Source organism: Heterodontus francisci, chromosome 17 (genome assembly GCF_036365525.1).
Source record: "Heterodontus francisci isolate sHetFra1 chromosome 17, sHetFra1.hap1, whole genome shotgun sequence".
Taxonomy (NCBI): domain Eukaryota; kingdom Metazoa; phylum Chordata; class Chondrichthyes; order Heterodontiformes; family Heterodontidae; genus Heterodontus; species Heterodontus francisci.
The window spans coordinates 47,377,789-47,398,200 of NC_090387.1; the positions used below are offsets into that span (position 1 = coordinate 47,377,789).

The 20,412-nt window shown below is 40.4% G+C and overlaps 2 protein-coding genes and 1 non-coding gene across 7 annotated transcripts in view; 2 read left to right on the forward strand and 1 right to left on the reverse strand.

Moving 5' to 3' along the window:
- itfg1 (integrin alpha FG-GAP repeat containing 1) overlaps positions 1-4,655 on the reverse strand; it is a 296,337-nt gene extending 291,682 nt beyond the window's left edge. The window contains exon 1 of the mRNA XM_068049376.1: positions 4,427-4,655. Within this exon, the coding sequence (XP_067905477.1) occupies positions 4,427-4,601 (175 nt within the window). The 5' untranslated portion in view covers positions 4,602-4,655. The remainder of the gene's footprint in view (positions 1-4,426) is intronic.
- Positions 4,656-4,818: 163 nt separating this feature from the next.
- Positions 4,819-20,412, forward strand: part of phkb (phosphorylase kinase, beta) — a 368,089-nt gene continuing 352,495 nt past the window's right edge. For 2 of the 5 annotated variants that reach the window (XM_068049379.1, XM_068049377.1), the window contains exons 1-2: positions 4,819-4,914; positions 6,153-6,245. In XM_068049379.1, the coding sequence (XP_067905480.1) occupies positions 6,182-6,245 (64 nt within the window). In that variant the 5' untranslated portion in view covers positions 4,819-4,914; positions 6,153-6,181. Of the gene's footprint in view, positions 4,915-6,152; positions 6,246-20,412 lie in introns of those variants that run through there. The other 3 variants (XM_068049378.1, XM_068049380.1, XM_068049381.1) reach the window with 3 other exon arrangements.
- On the forward strand, positions 9,039-9,145 carry LOC137379312 (U6 spliceosomal RNA). Its single transcript, XR_010976792.1, has one exon. It is a non-coding gene; the product is annotated as a U6 spliceosomal RNA (small nuclear RNA).

A 20,412-nucleotide genomic window follows, 5' to 3' on the forward strand; every position in this document is an offset into this window, starting at 1 on the left:
AGAGAGTGGTAGGTGCGTGGAATGCACTGCCAGCGGTGGTAGTAGCAGCAGATACATTAGGGACATTTAAATGACACTTGGATAGGTACATGGATGATAGTAGAATGAAGGGTATGTAGGTAGTTTGATCCTAGAGTAGGTTAAAGGTTCGGCACAACATCGTGGGCCGAAGGGCCTGTACTGTGCTGTACTGTTCTAAACCTTGTTCACTGTAGAAGACTTTTCTCTCTTAGGGTTCATGTGTCTTCAGTCAGTTTTCAGTTCCATGGGAAAGAGATGGAAGCAGACAGGAGAAGCTGTGGCAAGCCAGCCACGAGAGGTCTTGTCAGTCCAGAAGCAAACAGCATTCTGAGTTCAAATTCTCAGCGGCAAGTTTTAAAAAAACCTCCAGCCAGTTACTAACGTGACTAAACATATCCGACCACGTCGGTTTGTGCATTCTGCCATCTTAGCAGTCAATCTGGAATGCGAGCTCCTCCGCGCTCAACGTCTGGTAATCGAAAGTGCATTGTGGATTGAATGGGTCAGGGCATGGTCTTTTGTCCCTCTTAAGGGCCCAGAAACCTTTTTTTTTAACATTTCCTCTTTTCAATTATTATTACTCCACTTACAATTCTACGTCGCCAGTATTGGGTTAGATTATGTATCCGTGTTCTGGGAGTGGCTCACGACAGCCTGCAAAGTGGCTCAGGAACACCTTAAAGCTTCCCAAACAACCATGAAGAAATGGGCAGACAAGCGTGCCAATACCTGAACATTTCAACCAGGTGTTATTTTTAATAGGGTGAACCGCTGAAAGCACGGTTCAGTGGTCCATATAAAAAAAGTGAAAAGAATTGGCAAGGTAAATTATTTGATTGACGCCCCAGATCGTCAGAAAAATATCAGCTGTGTCATATTAATATGTTGAAACAATATCATCGCCAGGAGGAGGATAAGCAAGCACAGGCATGTCAGGTACTAGGGACAGTGAAGGATTAAAGGGACAGTGAGGATGAAGCAAATGGAGACATAGACAATTCTCAAATTGAACCTCCTAATATCCTGTTATCTAATACTGAATTGTTAAGGAGATTGGACACGATGCTTTCATATTTAGATGCAGAACAATGAGAAGACCTAACAAGGCTACATGGCATTTAAGAGAGTCTTTACAGACAAGCCAGGATGTACAACCTTATCTAGACATGATGTGGATGTAGTGGACTCCTTTCCTATAAAACAGCTTAAGTCCCAGGAAACAGGCCCAGGTAAAAGCAGAAATCCAGTACATGTTGGAAAACCACCTAAGTGAATCCAGTCAAAGCAGCTGGAGTTCCCCAGTGGTGTTAATGCCTAAACCTGACAGTTTTACTAGATTCTGCATAGACTATAGAAAGGTTAATGCAGTAACAAAGGCAGACTTCTACCCAATCCCTCGCTTGGAAGACTGTATTGACAAAGTGGGCAGTGCCACATTTCTTACAAAAATAGATTTGTTAAAGGGATACTGGCAGGTTACTTTAACATCCCGAGCTAAAGAAATATCAGCCTTTGTCACACCAGATGGTCTTTTCCAATGCCGGGTGATGCCATTCGGGCTAGAAAATGCTGCAGCAACTTTTCAGAGACTAATGAACCAAGTGGTAGCCAGTGTTCCTAACTGTGTCGTTTACCTTGATGATGTGCTGGTATACAGTGACACTTGGAAGGACCACTTGGAACAATTAGAAGCTCTGTTCAGGAAATTACAATCAGCTGATTTAGTGATGAACTTTGCCAAAAGTGAATTTGCAAAAGCCAAAGTTACCTACCTCAGGCTTATAATAGGGCAAAGATGAGTGTTGCCAAGAACAGTGAACGTACAAACATTGCTGGAGTTCCCCACCCCTAGGACTAAGCAAGAAATCATGAGGTTTGTGGGGATGTGTGGTTTCTACTGCAAGTTTATACCAATTTTAGTACTATAGCTGGTCCACTGACAGATTTGCTACAAAAAAGAAAACCAAGGTAGTGTGGTCAGGGGAGTGCCAAGCATCGACTGAGAGGTTGAAAGCCATTTTGATGAATGAACCAGTGTTGGCTGCTCCAAATTTCACTAAGCCCTTCAAGGTAGCAACTGATGCTAGGGGGGGGGGGTTGGTACAGTCCTGTTACAAGATGATGAATCAGGCATAGAAGGGCCAGTGGGTTACTTTTCCAAAAAACTAAATTGACACCAAAAAAGATATTCAACAGTGGAAAAAGAAACCCTAGGCTTATTTCTGCCTCTTAAGCATTTTGAGGTCTATGTCCACCATGACTACAGAGAGACACTGGTATATATTGATCATAACCCTCTAGCCTTTGTGGAAAAGTTCAGGAACCAGAATGCCAGACTATTCCAATGGAGTTTACTCTTGCAACCTTATCACTTAAGGATTATCCATATTGCCGGGCAAAATAAGGTGATTGCAGATGCTTTTTCCAGAATTTAAAAGTGCTTTGAGTTCTGAGGGCAAAGATGGTACAGGGCAGAACTATATTCCCTACAGGTAAAGAGTGAATAAGATTGTAAATGTGTTTTAGTATTTTTTCATGTTATATTTTTTCCACACTTTATAATGAAACACATTTAAAAATGGCGTTTCGTTCCTCCAAGAGTGGAGATGTTATGAAAGTACTTCCATTTTGTGTTAAATCTTGAGGTATTGTGCTTTACAACTGGAAAAAGGATTCCATAGATGCTGGACTTTGTGGTTTTCTTTTTAAAAAAGTCAGTGTAAGGTCTTTTGGACTTGCTTTGTAAATAGCCCTTACTGGAAATTATCTGTCTTCAGATAATTACCCAGCAGGGTTTTTTTTTTTGACTTGGGGGAGTTATTTACAGAGAGCTGACAGATCAAGATTTATAGCAGTCAGGAGGCTTGACTAGAGATATTGTTTTGGTTTCGCTTTGAACAGTCAGTTGGAGTTTTAAAAATCAACCTGAAGGACAAAACCCTAATTCAGCCTATTCCATTTCTTTGAAAAGGCTGCCAGTTTTTCCATCTCTTTGAGAAGCTCTTTGAAGTTAGTGTAAGAAATAGAGAAATTGCTGCTACATTCATCCCGAGAGGCCTGCATGAAACTCCCGTTACCGCATTTTTCCTGAGGCGTTGGGAAAACCTGCCGGATAAATCCCTGACACCTCCTAAATGAATTACTCAAGTGAAAGATTTCACTGACTGCTGTCTATACGTATTTGGGAAGCCAAACCAAAAGAAAGGGACAACTGACATCTTTCCATAGCTTCTCTTTTTTTCTTCAAGAATCAGCAAGTATTTGGCCTAAGTATTTTTTTTTGTAACAGAGCTTTAAAAAGAAAATCTCCATTTTTTCCAGTTAACTGGTGTGTGTGTGTGTGTGTGCGCGTGAGGGGCTAAGGTAAAAGGCGACTTTCATATTTCAATCTGTGTATTGATGCATTGCTTCGTTACTGGTTATGTCTTGTTTTATAATAAACTGATAATTTTGCTGTTTATTAAAGAAATCTGGTTGGTATATTTTATTCTGGGATAAAGAGTAAACTCTATGATTGTCCGTATTGGTAACTATGTTGCGACCTATGGAGAAGTGGAACTAGAAAAGACAGTGCACTCCTCCCACCTTGGTCGTAACATAGTACGATTGCCAAATTAATTGTACAGCAACATTACTATTCAAATTTTCTTGACAAAATTACTGATTTTGTTCTAGACGTTGTTGCCTCCCTCCACTTTGTCCCTTTGGAATGTTCATTGTTTTAGTGTATACAGGATTAATATGAAAAAATGTTCTAAAGTGTGTTAAACTTTCCCCAACATTATATGATGCCTTTATTGATTGAAACTGTTGAAATCTAGTTGCAATAATATACACAGTCCCCACTAAAAACATGTTCAAAATATTGATGATCTTTGAAATATGTAATTTTGAAATATTAACTTTGAAAAAAAAGCGTTCAGCAAGAGGCCAGAATCAAAAGAACGTAGGACTGACGGAGGTTACAGAGGGAGGAATCTATAGGTTATCAGGATTTTGCAAGTGCATTGGGAGACAGGGAGCCAATGTAGTTTGGCGAGGATAGCAGCCATAAGTAAACAAAAGTTCAACAATAGTATTACTATCGACCTGTTACAGTTGAGATAATATAAAGAAACAACCTGAGACACTTTCGTGTTGAAGTATGAGAACTTTTAATTAAAGTAACTTCCAAGTTAATTAAGCCCTGAATACGTGAATAATAGGTTCGGAGTTAAACCACACCTTGTTACTGAAAAAATGAAACACTCAAACAGATGCTTTGAAATTTCTGAAGAACTAAGGTATTTTGACACGTGCCAGATTGAACATATGAACAACAATAAACAGCATCCTCCTCACCTGTCATGTTTAGTACAACAAACACAAGAATCAGTCCTACCCGTGGCTGGCTGGAGTTACTCACTTGATCTGATGAGAAAGATGTCGGTCTGTTTATCTGAATTAAAATCTCCAAAAGCGGCCACGGTTCCCCAGGCTTCCGACCCAAAGAGTTCAGCAGTGACATCCTGCAGAGCGGAGACACCGGGATGCCGAAAGAGAAGGGATAAGGCGGCAAGAAGATAAAGACTGAGGCCCATGGCCGGCAAGAAGCAGAACAACAACACCACCACCACCTAGTAACTCGGCACAAACTGCTTTACGGCCGGAAACTACGGCAGCTCACCCAATCTAACAGATAAAAAAAATCCTCGCGTCGCAAAACCTCTATTAATAATATAGAAATATATGTATATATATGTATATTTTTAAAAAAGTTGTCTTTAATCATCTGGAAAAGTTTAGGTGTCAGGTGTAGACTTCGCGACAGTGTCGCGCGGTACAAGCTCTAAACCAGTATGGACGACATGCGCTGGATGTTGACAGATTTCAGAACCCGAACAAAACGTACAGGTTTGCAAATAAATAGGTGGCACGAGTGGGAAAACATTCACGGCGGGTGTTATGTTTTACATCCTAAGCTTGTTAGTGAGCGCTGAGCATGTTTGGCTTAAGTTTTTCATTTGGTGCTGACTGCCCTTGCCTAAGTTCTTGTTCCCTTTTATAACACATCATGCTTTATATTATATATATATATCTATATATAATATATACGTGTATGTGGGATGTTGAATAAAACACATTGGATCTTTGGTGGATTGTAATTAAGTACTCGTGTACTACAGTTTCTGTTTGGGTTGCATTCGCCGATGGTGTTGGTGCCATTGCTATTTTCAGCGTTCTGCATGTTATTTCCAACTGCGCAATATGTATATATATATATGTACCAAAATTGTCTAACCTTCAACAAAAAATGGGAAGTAACCGTGGAAACATAATCAAAGATATCTTGATCAAATAATGTCTACTAATCTTTGACGTTATGTTTAAGTACAAACGTTATTTGCTTCTTTTGACTCTCGCCAGTTCTATCACTGTCGCCTGAACTGTAACCTTTTCTGAGAAGGTCACGTAGCTCCCTCTGAAATGTCTATCTTGTGTTGCTAAGCAATTTAACCCTATTAAATTTCCTTTGCTCTAATATGTAACAGACTGCATTTGTAATTTAGGATTACAAAGGAAAGGTCAATTTCACGATCTGCTGTATTATTCATGCAGCAATATGCCTCGTGTTGAGGTAGCATCAGTCAGATAAATATATTCGTACATTTTTATTTTAATGTATATTTCCGAAAAGAATGCAACTTTTAGGGTCATGCATCTTGAAGGTACCCACTCTTTTTGGAATCAAGTTATGCAGAAATTCATAAACTTTGGAAATCTGAAAATAAATGGTTTCTTCCCATTTATTCCGCATAAAGTTTCAGTCTGTCCATTTCAGCTTGTCGGTTGGCTTTTGTCACATTTTTCTTAGTTACTGCATTGCCCCTGTACTTATTGTATGTAATGTTGTCCAAATATAGTGTACATTGAGATAAATTTCATGTTTAAGTAACATGTTGATATTAAATTCACAATTAACTTATTGATTTGTTTATAAATAAACTGTGTACATTTGAGATCTGTTGTAATTTTGAAAAATGTAACAGTAAATGCATGCTCACTTATGGATTTCTGTGTGTAATTGTTTACTAACCTTGCATGTATGAGTTAATTGTTTAACATGTATGAATTGCTGTAATATACTGTAGCAAGAGAAGCGTGTTTTTGAAAGTTGAAAATGGAAGTAGCCAACTTCGCTGATGATGTCAACCCCACCTACGTTTATAGTTACTCTTTACTGGGTAAGTTGCTACTGCTTATGTACTGAAAGTAACTTTTATTTCAGCATGAGTATACAAAATATATTCCCTTCATCTTCAAATGAGTATGTACGCTTGTTTTGTACAGTAATGCATTTATATTGTAAAACACAAATGAATGTATTAATTACTAGATTTCAATATCAGAAGACCAGTAGCTTCTCTCAAGCTGCCAAGAATATGAGTCTGAAGCTAAATGAGGGAACTCACCCTAATCAGTCAAAAAAGATGCCCTATTGGGTCAGGTTATCTACAGTCCAATTCATCGCAGTAGGAATCTGGTTGTTGAAAACCAGAAGTAGGTTATTTCTTTCATTTGTTAATGTTGATTCTCACCCATTTCTTAAATTCCAAGTTAAAATTATTTAAGGGTTCAGGGCATCAGCTGCAAAGCTTGTGCCTAGAGACTCAAAAGAGTTACCGTAACTTCCAAACTTGGCATTCGTTCATAGTAAAAGAGAGAGAACATTTTTAAAAGCTCAATTATTGGACTAGTTGACTGGTGCCGGGGTCTGTACTTCTGTTAAAAAAAATCTTAAGATGAGTAGTCCATAGGAGTCAAATTCTAAAGCTAAATTTGTATTGCCATCCTGTGTGTTAGTTTCTGAGCAGCTCATTGTTATTTCTTCTTTGCAAGTGAAATGTTGTCTACCGAGCCCCATATCTTTTAGTACATTGTATTTGCCTTACTATAGGCTATCACATACTCAGTATAAATTAGGGTTGACCAACATACGGCCTGCAGGCCAGGATCCGGCCTGCCAAAGGTTTCCATCTGGCCCGTGCATGTAAACTGTACCGGGCCGTTCCTCATCTCAACAGGGGTCCATGACTGGTACTTTCAGAGATGAGAAATTTCCTATTGGCTGCTTCTTTCTGACCAGATTGACTTTAATAAAAATCACACTGTCAGTTTCACGCTGAATTGGAATTTCTAAGCTCAGATTTTTACCATTAACGTGATAAACCGCTGGTTCCCGCTCGTGCAGCACCTGTCAGGACAGCTTTGGGGTTTTCTAGTGGGTACTCACAATTTTTTTTGAAAAAGCCCACCGGAAAACCACAAGTCTGTCCGAAGTTTGGAAACTGCGGTTTCTACTCACATCAACGGTCAGAGAGTGACGGTGGCAGATACAGAGAAAGAGCGAGATGGTAGGGTCAGAGAGAGTGAGAGAAAGGTGGACAGAGACAGAGTGAGAGAGGGGGGCAAAGAAAGAGAGGACAGGGACAGAGTGAGAGGTGGTGACCGAGAGAGGAGTCAGAGATAGAGAGGGGGGGGGGGGGGGGGTGACGGGGGAAGGGGGGACAGAGAGAGCGAGAGAGAAAAGGGGGACAGAGAGAGGGGGGCACAGAGGGGTAATGTCACAGAGAGGGGAGGGAACAATACAGAGAAGGGGAATGATGGGGGAGGACACAGAGAGGGAGGGGGAGAGAAACAGACAGAGAGAGAGAGGATGGGGAGCGCGCGATCCAGATCACTCTTGACAGATGGATGTCTATGTGGAATACTCCGCATTGCTACAAGTGTGCGGATGGACATTGAATACTAATGCCATCAAAAATAAATGGCAGGTATCTCGCTAAATCAGCGTCTAACATGGTGAAGAGAAAGTAAGTCAATAAATTACTCTTTTCATTTAAAGCTTCTTCAAAAAATGCGCATTTGTTGTTGTTTTGATTAATAAGATACATTTTTAATGCCTTTATCTTTCTGAAATTATCTCCTTGGCCCCCTGTGTAAGACAAAAATTGTAATGTGCCCCCCGCCACCACCACATGTAAAGGTTGGTCAACCCTGGTATAAATGAATCTCCTGTTACAATGTGATTTCCTAAACTCTAATTCACACTTGAAGTAAATCCATTTCACTTTATTTTTCCATTTGTAACCCCAAAAAGAAACAAAAAGCAGCTCTAATTCTACCAGTATCTCTCATAGTCTTCTATAATTTAGAAGAGTCCGTTTGAAGGTGGGGAGCTAATCAAGAACACTAACGTGTACAAAAACGTAGCCTTCATATCAAGAAAGCAGGGGCATTAAATAGCTTTGTTCTGAGAAGTGTTGGGCTGGCTAAAATGTCTGGTTTCAGATAACTACTGCTCAATTGGCAAAAAGCTGTGAAGTATACATTTCCACCATTCTTTTTTACATGAAATTATAAAAGAACAAAGAAGAAATAGTTGTTGCCCTCAGGCTCAGACAGGCAAATCAGTAGTGTTTATATGCTCTCAATTCAGAGATTCTGCAAGATCTCCAAGAGGATGGAATCTTTTGTACTGTTGAGAGAGATTGCTCCTCAGACCCCTCAATAATTGTTTGACTGTTAATCAGGACCCATTAAGAGTCAAAGAAAAAAAGAAATGATAACCAGCATGATGAATTTATGAAAAGTGTCTTAGTGTTTAGAACAGCAAGGAGAAGTCATCTGACTTTTGGCACCAAGATAGTGGCGCTCTTTCATGCTTACTAGCTGTTTTGCCATGCTGTTGTTCACAAGTAGTCTGATGTCTGAAGTACATTGAAATGTTTAGCTGCCAACCTTGTTTGCCGCACCACCACCAGACTGCTGCTCATGAACTTGTAGTTCAATTGGAGGCTAATTATTGTTGCTGGAAATTTCTTTAGATTGGCAGCAACCTCTCCAGGTTATGTTGAAGTAGGAAGAAACAGCAGGAAGTGACTTTGTCGATCTCTCTTTTTGTGTATATTTTTTCTAAGATTGTCGGTTGTGATTTATTTGTGTATATGCAAAACATAATTGCTGTAAAAGCATTTATAAAAGTAGATAGATGTATTCTCCTAGATTCTTGAACGATACAGAGAAGATTGGCATAACCCTGCACAAGGATGACCTGCAAATTCATTAAGCATTCTATTTTTTGACTAAGTGAGTGGGCAACAATGTGGCAGATGGATTTCGACGCAGTTAAGTGTGAGGTCATCCATTTTGAACAAAAAAAGGATAGGCCAAGTATTATTTAAATTACAAAGCGTATACAGCACAGAATCTGGTCATTCAGCCCAACCAATCCATACAGGTGCTTATGCTGCACTTGAGCCGTCTCCAATCCTTCCTCATCTAACTCTTATCAGCATAACTATCTCTTCCCTTCCTCACATGCTTATTTAGCATCCCTTTAAATACATCTGCAATATTTGCCTCAATCAATCCCTGTGGTAGCGAGTTCCACATTCTTAACACTTTGGATAAAGAAGTTTCATCTAAATTCCCTGTTTGATTTCTTGGTAACTATGTTATATTGATGGCCTTTAGTTTTTGCCCTTTCTCACAAGTGGAAACACTCTGTGTCTACTCTGATAAAATCTTACAAATTTTCAAGACCTCTGTTCAGTCACCTCTCAGCCTTCTCTTTTCAAGAAAAAAGACAGCCAACCTGTTCATCTTTTTAACCTATCTGGTATCATCTTTGCAGATCCTTTTTTTGGCACCATATCTAGTGCCTGCATACTTTTGTTTCAGAATATGGCAACTAGAACTGTACATATTACTCTGAATGTCCTCTAACCAAGGTTCGATTCAAGTTTTTCATAACCTCTACTTTTCAATCCTCTCCCTCTAGAAATAAACCAGAGTGCTTGAGTGCTTGGTTTTCTGAAAAGTTGGTAACGGTAGAGGTCCAAAGAGATTTAGGGGTCCGCATACACATATCATCAAAATGTAGTACTCGGGTACAAAAAGTAATCAAAAAGGCAAATGGAATGTTAGCCTTCATAACCAGAGAACTCCAGTTGAAAGGGAGGAAGTTTTGCTGCAGCTGTACAACTGTGTATAGTGAAGGGCACCGAACTGTTAGAAACAACAACAGCAACAACTTGTATTTATATGTGCCTTCAATATAGTAAAGTTTCCCAAGGTGCATCACAGGAGTGTTATCTAACAAAATCTGACTCTGAGCCACATAACCAGATACTAGGGCATTTGAAAAGAAGGATGAGAATTTTAAGGAAGGATTTTCTAACCTGGAAGCCAATGTAGACCAGCAAGCACAGGGGTGAACGGGAGTTAGAACATGAATGTTAGTTGTATATTCATTGCATTTAATTGTATGCAGGGGGTGGGCATTAACTGGGGATTTAGATGACAAGTTTATGGAGGTTAGAATGTGGGAGACCAGCCAGGAGTACATTGGAATAGTCAAGTCTTGAGGTAACAAAGGCATGGATGAGGCTTTCAGCAGCAGTTGGATGATTTTATGGAAGTGGAAATAGGCGGTCTAAGTGATCGCGGTGATAGGTGGTTAGAAGCTCACCTTGGAGTCAAATATGACACCAAGGTCACAGACAGTCTGGTTCAGCCTCAGATTGTTACCAGGGAGAGGGATGGAGTTGGTGACTAGGGAATGGAGTTTGTGACAGTGACCGAAGACAACGATGATTGATTTCCCAATATTTAGTTGGAGGAAATTTCCACGCATCGACTACTGAATGCCAGGCAAACAGTCTGACAATTTAAAGACATGAAGGTGATGAGGGAGGTGGTGGTGAGATAGAGCTGGGTGTCATCAGCGTACATGTGGAAACTGCCATTCTGTTTTCGGATGATGTCGTCAAGGGGCAGCATGTAGATGAGAAATAGGAGGGGCCAAGGATATCCTTGGGGATACTGGAGGTGACTGTATGGGAGTGGGAAGAGTACTCATTTCAGGAGATTCTCTGGCTATGACTGGATGGATATGAATGGAATTAGGACTGTGCAATCCTACCTGGCTGGATGATGGTGGAGAGACTTTGGAGGCTGATGGTATGGTCAACCGCGTCAGCGGCTGCAGGCAAGTCAAAAAGGACGAAGAGGGTGAGTTTACCTTTGTCACAGTCACGTAGGATGTCATCTGTTTCAGTACTGTGGCAGGGACATAAACCTGATTAGAGGGATTCAAACATGGAGTTGCAAGAAAGATGGACAAGGATTTGGAAGGCAATGGCATGTTCAAAGACTTTCAAGAGGAACGAGTGGTAGTTTGAAAGGACGGAGGATTCAGAGCTTTTTTTTGAGGAGAAGGGTGATGGTGGCAGATTTGAATGAGGGAGAGAACCAGTATCAGCAAACAGGGGAAATTGAGTGGCCAGCAGTTTATTGGGAAAAGGATTGAGAAGCAGGTAGTGGGTTGCATGGACAAGAGATGACAAGAGAGGGCATGACGGAAGATAAGAGTGAAACTAACATGAAAGTTCAGGGCTAGGGCAGGGGAGGAATCTTAAAGGAAGTTTGGCCTGGTGTGCGAGGAGAAGAAAGAGAAGTTGCAGAGGCAGCTGATCAGATGGTCTGAATCTTAGTGACAAAGAAATGCTTAAGCTCCTCATAGTGTCACTGGTGAGGGTGGCAGAAACAAGGGAGAGAGGTTTAAGAAGGTGGTTTGCAATAGAGAAAAGTAGCGGGGGGTTATCTTTGCCTTTCAGGCTTTTCCAGGAATATTACGCAGTTTTGGCCGACAAGAGCAGGACCCAATAGTGCTTTATGTGGTCCAGCCATATCTGGCAATGAATGGAAAACCAGTTGTCCACCATAACCGTTCAACCTTGGACTTAAGGGAGTGGAGATGAAGGCCATACCAGGGGCAATGGTCAGGGTGAGAGGGGGTAATGGATATAAAAAGAGAAAATGCTGGAAGTACTCAGCAGATCAGGCAGCTTCTGTGGAGAGAGCAACAGAGTCAGACCTGCTTAGTATTCCAGCACTTTGTTTTTATTTCAGATTTCCAGCATCTGCAGTATTTTACTTTTTTAATAGAGTAATGGTATATTGACCTTGGAAGGAGTGAAATGGAGATTCAACCACGACTCCAAGGGTTATGAGGAGAGATGACAAACTCGGCTTGCATTCCCTAGAATGTAGAAAGTTAAGGGATGATTTGATTGAGGAATTTTGAAAGGATTTTTTTATTCTTTCATGGGATATGAGTATCACTGGTAAGGCATTTGTTGCCCATCCCTAATTGAGAAGTGATGGTGAGCTGCCTTCTTGAACCACTGCAGTCCACCTGGTGCGGGTACAGCCACAGTGCTGTTAGGAAGGGAGTTCCAGATTTTTGAACCAGCGACAGTGAAGGAATGGTGATATAGTTCCAAGTCAGGGTGGTGTGTGGCTTGGAGGGGAACTTGCAGGTGGTGGTGTTCCCATGCATTTGCTGTCCTTGTTCTTTCAGGCGGTAGAGGTCGCAGGTTTGGAAGGTGCTGTTGAAGGAGGCATGGCAAGTTGCTGCAATGCATCTCGTATATGGTACACACTGCATGTTAAATTCCAGAAAGCTTGTGTGGAAGGATAATGCAAGAGCCTGTCTTTACTCAGTTTCACATTATTGTACAGAGTAAAAGGATTACAAACATATAGCTCCTCACTCAAAAAACCTTCTATCTGTCTCAGTAAGTGTCTGCTTAGAAGTGCTCAAGACCCCAATTAACAGCCTCCACCTGCATATAATTAAACAGTTGATACACAATCCTTTCTTTTATAACAAAACTTAGATTAACATGCTCAAACAACATTTCAAAATAAATTCCATATTAAGTACAAAGCATTGCATTGTGAGATGCCCCTCTAGCACGCCTAACAATTTATTTGTACTTTAAAACAATCAGATAGCTGATGACTCGCAACTACCCGTTTAAGTTTGTAGATTTCCTTTCTGTCCAGCATTTGTTTCAATCCAACAAGGTCAATACGTAATCTTTTCTCACTCACTTATTGTAGAGTGTACATTGTCCCACAAAGAACGATTATCCACATAACATTCAATGGGTATCCTATCTTCAGGATGTCCCTTGTTCAGAATTTCACCTAAAATATTTGACAAATGGAACCCCATATCCACTGCCTCCACAAGACCCAGTGTTTCCGCAGCTAAAGTGCTTTTAATGACCCTTTTTATTTTCTTAGCTTACCAAGCTAAAGGACAACATTTGCCATTTTCACCCATCAAATAATATGAAACCAGCTACACTCGAATACTTATCAGGAAGATTAGCATGTGAAGCATCACTAAAAATGACTAGCTTCATCTGTTTTGTGTCACTTAAGGATAGGAACTTCAGTACATATTTCTCCAGATTTAATTTTTTTTATGTTTTATTTGCTCTTAAAACATTCTCAACTTTCAGGTGTTTCATCATCGTGCTTAACTCCAGCACATCAAAACTAGCATCAGGTCTAGGCTGAGAGCACAACCAGTTTAATTGACCAATCAAGCTTTGCAATAGCTCAGTCTCTTCTTTAGATATATCATCAAATTTCTGTGATGACCGAACACGATTAACCGGGATGAGAGTAACACTTTCTGGAAAGGATTGTTGATTTAAAGTTATTCCAGACTTAGTCTTCTTAATATCTAAACCGATATATTTAAAAGGTCCACAAGCCTAGCTCCCAATCTTAAATTCTGTCCTAATCTTATTATTAACATATTTCTCAAAATCCACTGTACCACCTCATAAGAAATCATACAAAGTGAGTCATGAAGGTGCCTGAAAGTTTCCCTTTTATGATACCAATAAAACATTGCAGTATCTACTTTTAGCTAAACACAAGCAATTTTCAACAAAACAGATCTCCCCGAGAAATACCACACCTGGAAGTATCATTAGGCTATAGATCCATTTATTCAGTTTCCATAGTTTTCCTTCTGCATCTGCTGCCTCTTTAGGTGGTTTCAAAAACTCTTCCTTCTGAAAAGTATCACCCTGCAGAAAAGTGGATTTTATGTCCATGGATCTACACTGCCATGAATACGTAGCCAAAAGAGCCAAAAAAAAATTCAAGATTACTTTTCCTGCTGTGGGAGAGTCCACTCTCACAACAGTCACTCTTCAAAGCTCTTTGCAACTAGCCTCGCTTTAGCCTTATAAGCCCCAAATGGAAGGACATTTTCAGTAGAGATCCATTGGTGTGACAAGGCTGGCTATCCCCTATCTGGTACCTCAGAATAAACACCGAACTCTGTCCAAATCTCTAATTCCTTGTTTTGCTTCTCTTATTAGTTTATCCTCAAGGTTATTGACAGCCACTAAAACTTCATGGTTATGAGGACTTCTGCTTCTAGTTCAATTCCAAGAATGCTCTCTAGCCTTTGTTTCATTGTGGAATCAGTTCATACTACGGCCTCTATTAGCACTTTGATGTCTTTCAGGACTACTGCCATAAAATCTCCCTCGCACTCTATCAGAGGCTCTTTCTCCAGTCTGTGATCGTTTCCTGACGCAAGAGTCACTTCCTGATCCACTATTAGAGCTTGCACTGTGCTTTCTTACTCTCCAATCTTTCACTGCATTCTGCCAGTCTGTGGACCTGCTTCTTGGCTATCATCTTGAACATTCAACCAATATTTGAATTTGCCAGTAGATTTTCCTGCACGTCCCACAATTGTTGCATCCCTCCATTTATTAGACCCCTCTGGAATATATGTTTGCAGAGTACCTACTCTGGGCAATTGGCCTTTGGATGTGATAGCTCTTTTCTGAGCATCATGATTGCTCATATTACTATCCAACCCTTGGTCTACCTTATTCTGTTCCTCAGGACCTTCAGCACAAAACACATGAGCATTTGAGGTACAAGGTGCCTTGTTTCCCTCTATCAGCTGTTCAGTTTCTGAGATTTTGTGATCAACGTGATTAAATGTGAGGAATAAGCCTTAAGAGTTTGATTTCCATGCTTGATAACTACTGTCTTGCCATCACAACCTTACCAGGGCCCTTCCATTCCCTATGACCTTTTCTTTTATAATACACCATATCTCCTGAATTAAATTCCACCTCAGAGAGCCTTATACGAATTTTCTCAGTGTTATCAACTTGCAGTTTGTCTGGGTAGCTCAGATTTTATGCAGCATTTCATCAATTACTATGTGATTCCTTTCACTCAGCCCATTACTGAAAGGACTTTCAGCTGTGATATTCAAAACCATAATGTTCATGTTTTCACACATGTCTCTGAGCTCGTCATTGGCAAATTCCGCTCCGTTATCAGTCACAAACTTAGCTGATGCCCCAAGTCCAGTCCCGTCCATTTGTCCATGATTTTATCTATAATCACCCTTTTGCCCTTGCTATATATGTAGAAAGACAAAATCTAGTTGCTAGGTCTATAAAATGTAGAATGAAAATATTCTGGTCTTTGTCTCATACCTTTAAATTCATGTCAACTATCTCGTTAAAGTCACGTGTCAAGGAAGGCTTATAATAGAATGTGAAGGTGTCCTCTGATACTTTTTACAGATTTCACACTTTTCACTAATCGCTTCTATTCTCCTCATAGTCTTCTTCAATCGCACCCGCATTCTTGACCAGGGTTTTTAATCTTTGACGAGGGTGAGACGAAATCAGTACTGATATATGGCTTACTCCAGCTATTTTACATGGAATTACTTATAGAGTCATAGAGTCGTACAGCGTAGAAACAGGCCCTTTGTCCCACCGCGTCCATGCCGTCCATAATGCCTATCTATACTAATCCCACCTGCCTGCGTTAATACCATATCCCTCTATGCCTTTCTTATTCAAGTACCTGTTCAGATGCCTCTTAAATGTCGCTACTGTTCCTGCCTCCACCACCTCCTCTGGCAGCTCATTCCAGATACCCACTATTCTTTGTGTGAAAAATGTACCCCTTTGTTCCCCTTTAAACCTCCTCCCTCTCACCTTAAATCTATGCCCTCTAGTTTTAGTCACCCCTACCATGGGAAACAGACTCTGGCTATCTATCCTATCTATGCCTCTTATATAATTTTATATACCTCTATCATGTCCCCTCTCAGCCTCCTTTGCTCCAGGGAAAACAGACCCAGCCTATCCAATCTCTCTTTATAACTCAAGACCTCCAAACCAGGCAACATCCTTGTGAATCTTTTCTGCACCCTCTCTAGCTTAATCACATCTTTTCTGTCGTGCGGCGACCAGAACTGCACACAGTACTCCAAATGCGGCCTAATCAACGTTATGTACAACTGTAACATGACGTCCCAACTCTTGTACTCAATGCCTCGGCTGATGAAGGCAAGCGTGTCATACGCCTTCTTCACCACCCTGTCTACCTATGTTGCCACTTTCAGGGAACTATGTACTTGCACCCCAAGGTCTCTCTGCTCAAGAACGCCCCCAGGGCCCTGCCATTCACTGTATATGTCCTGCCCTGGTCTAACTTCCCAAAATGCATCACTTTACACTTGTCTGCGTTAAATTCCATTTGCCACTCCCTTGCCCACTTTCCCAGTTGATCTATACTGTTGTAACCTTAGACAACCTTCTTCACTGCCCACTATACCACCAATTTTGGTGTCATCTGCAAATTTACTAATCATGCCCCTTACATTCACATCCAAGTCATTAATATAAATGACAAGCAACAGAGGACCCAGCACCGATCCCTGTGGCACACCACTGGTCACCGGCCTCCAATCTGAAAAACAACCCTCCACTTTTGTATCCAATTTGCTAGCTCACCCTGGATCCCATAATTATCTCTTCAGTGACTTCAGTGTGTTGTCATCACCAAACCTAAAGCTGATAGTACTTTTTATAATCCTTAACCTTGCATCAATCCTCACTACTGAGTCAATCCAGATAACATTGTAACCAGTTAGTTCCACATACTGTTGATGTGCAAGCGCTATCTAATACAGCACAGTTGAATGAATCTGCAACTAACCCATTCATCACAGGACTAAAACTCTTTCTGACTAGTACAGTTCTTTCTGATTCATCAGTACCTTCCTCTTCTGGCACAGAATTCTCTGTCATGTGTTATTTTGAAGACTCTGCCCTTCCGCTTTAGGAAATTCATTGCATAATGATACTTTGAGTATTACCTGAAGCACCTATTAATTGTTCCTTAGGTATTCCTCTCATTCATTCACCTATGATTGCTGTTTCAGTTCTGTCTTCTGTCAGACCTGCTAAAGGTGCTTTCATCCTCATCTGTTCTGTCTTTAACTCTTCCATAGTACTTATGCCTGCATCCAGTATTTGGACCATTTCAAAATCCAGTAACCACTGAGTCCTTCATTCTTTGTGTCACCATAGAATTCCCTGTTTGTTGTATCAGGGCTGCAGGAATTGACTGTTTCCCCAGGAATTTCTTTGAGGCAGCAGACATCTGATCTAACAGGGAGTTTTGTTCCAAGAACTGAACCCCATTTAGAACCAAGAGCCTGTTCATATGCGACACCCTACCGCAATCTAGAAATTTAAATGTTGGCACTGAACCAGGGATCTCCAAATTGAATTTCCTGAATGTTCTGTACAGACTGTTAAAGTCCATGATATATTCCTCCGTTGAATGCCAAGGTCATACCTTATTTTTCATTGATTGGGAAATAACCCGTGCCCTCATATCCACTTAATTCTTCCACTGGTAATATGGTGCAGACTCAGTGAACATAGGAGGTTAATCATACCCTGACAGTTTACAGTTGCTCCACAATAGCCAGTGAGATTTTAGTTTTCTATTTCAAAAAAAACAATTTTATTTTCAGCCTTAGGCAACCATCCTCTGCGACTATGTTAAATTCCAGAAAGCTTATTGTGGAAGAATAATGCTGGAGCCTATCTTTACTCAGTTTCACATTTATTGTACAGATTAAAAGAATTACAAACATGTAGCTCCTCACTCAGAAACCTTCCGCAAGTCTCAATAAAGTATCTCCTTTATAAGTGCTCAAGTAAGACTTGTCTCTCTTAGATTCAATCACAAACAATGGCTATAAATGTTCATCTTCACTCTGCTGAAGTATTTGAAATTGATGCATTGCAAGACTTCATTGGCATTCTGCATGCACAACCAGTAGAGCAGTATGAAACAGCTTTTTAATGTTTCTTTTTAGTATGACAGACATATGGGAGGCTTTGACAGAAGTGACACCGTGTCACCAGTTTTTAAATATTTCTCAACAAGCATTTCATCAACTGCCAAACTACTACTGACATTTATACCTCTGTGATCATTTATACTTCTGAGCTGAGCAAAGACTTTCCAATAGTGAAGTGCCCCAAGGAAGTCAAATGGAGCTCTCTCTGGGAAATTATAGGAGGGGGTCAGCTTGACATATCAGACACTTTACAAATGAGTAACCTTTCAGAAGCTCTGTCTCTGCCAGACCTGGCAAGAGAAGTGCAAATTCAGATTTTGTTTTTCAATAGGTAAAGTAAAGGAAGGAACCAGATATTCACAGCAGTGGTTTACATTTTTATTAGGTGGGGAAATAGAGATAGGAAGAAAATCAGAAAATGTTAGAATTAATTAAAAGCAATGCTGGAAATATATCGATCCATCCATTTAAGGAAAGATAGATATACCTGACCTCATAGCCTCGTCACCACGAAGACAGTCTACTTTTACCTCCTGAGCATTACCTGTCACTACCCCTGCCTCAGTCCATCTGCAGCCAAAAGCCCTCATCCTTTGCTTTGGTCATCTTCATATGCGACTATTCTAATGTTCTTCTGGATGGCCTCCCAACTCCCATCCTCCGTAAAGTTGAACTCATCCAAAACGCTACTCTTCATATCCTATCCGATACAAAGTCCAGCTCACCCCTATGTTCACTGACCTAGCTGGCTCTCAGCCTTCCAATTTAAAATTCACATTTTTGTGTTTAAATCCCTCTTTGCCCTCACTTTCCTCATTCCTGTTACCTTATCCAGCCCGACAACTCTCTTGCTCTGGCCTATTGTACACCCCTACTTTCTTTGCCCCCCCCCCCCCCGCTCCCTCCCCCCTATTGGAAGCCATGTCTTCAGCCATCTAACCTCTATGCTCCATAATACCCTCTCTAAATCTCCCTGTCTCTGCACCTCCATCTCCTCCTGTAAGACACTCCTTAAAACTGACCTCTTTCGTCAAGAATTTAGACACCCCTCCTAATATCTTTCTTTGGATTGGTGCTGATTTTTATCTGATTACACTTCTGTGAAGTACTTTGGGACATTTTTCTGCATTAAAGATGCTATGTTAATGCAAGTTGGCTTTTTTTGTAATTTCATTGTTTTATTTTCCAGTTTTTACTTTTGCTTCTATGTATATAATATAATTTGATCTATTTTTTCATAAAACATCAAGCAAGGTATCAAAAATATAATGTATGTTCTTGAATTCCATAATTTCTTTCATTTGAGGTGGTATTGGTATAGAAATGAGAATGGGGTAGTGAGGCATTCTCACAAAACCCTTCCCCATGAAATGGCAACATAATTTTCCTTTGATCGCCCCGACTGTGACAGCTGCCACCAGTCATGAGCAGCCTATTCATTTATGTTCACGGGTCCTTTAAATTTTTTTTTTGCAAGGCCACCTGCCCCTGGTAGCTTAAAGGAGCCAACTTGTGCTTGGCCTGCGTGAGAACTTACAGATTGCTGCGCAGTAAAGGCAACACCGGTTATGAGGCCTACAAGCTGCAGGTAAGTAAAGGCCAGGCTGCAGCTGCTTTCTTGCCAAGGTTTCCCTAAGTTCACACCAAATTCATGTCCCCAAGAAACACCTCCACTTTAAAGATCCAGTATAATGTCCTAACTGGGAAAACATAGTGTCGGTTGTTAAAGCCTAGAAGCCATTGCCAATATCTGAGCCTCTAGAAAAGTAAGGAATTAATGTAATTGTTACATTCTGTTTAGATACAAAATTTGTTTGCTTAAGTGAAGTACTGCATTTCCTTCTTAGAATTCCATTGTTTCTGTGCTATGAGTGAAGAAAAGGACAATCAGGACCTGGAGGAAAAGAGCATGGAAGCCAGAAAAGCTGGCATCATATAGTCTAGATATGTAGAAAGCAGTTGCTATTTGCGGAGAAGCAGAACCCAATAAACACAGATATCACTCTATACAAAAAAATCAAGCTGGCCATTGTCAGATCTGGATTGTAAGTACTGCGGTCAATCCCCTTAGAGGAAAAGTGTTCAGCAAGTGATTAAACTTGTATGTGATGTGCATATATATTACATATTTTAAAAATTCTTGTGTGCAAAGCCAAAGAAAAAATTGTTGTAAGGCAAGCAGAGGGTCAAATATAAAGTCTATAGACCGGAAAAGTAATTTGAGATGTTTTTATGGATGTGACTTAAAGAGAAAATGGAATTTAATAGACAATTGACACAAAGATGAACAGTATTGGTTACTTCAAGCTGGATGTAGGAGTTCAATGTATTGA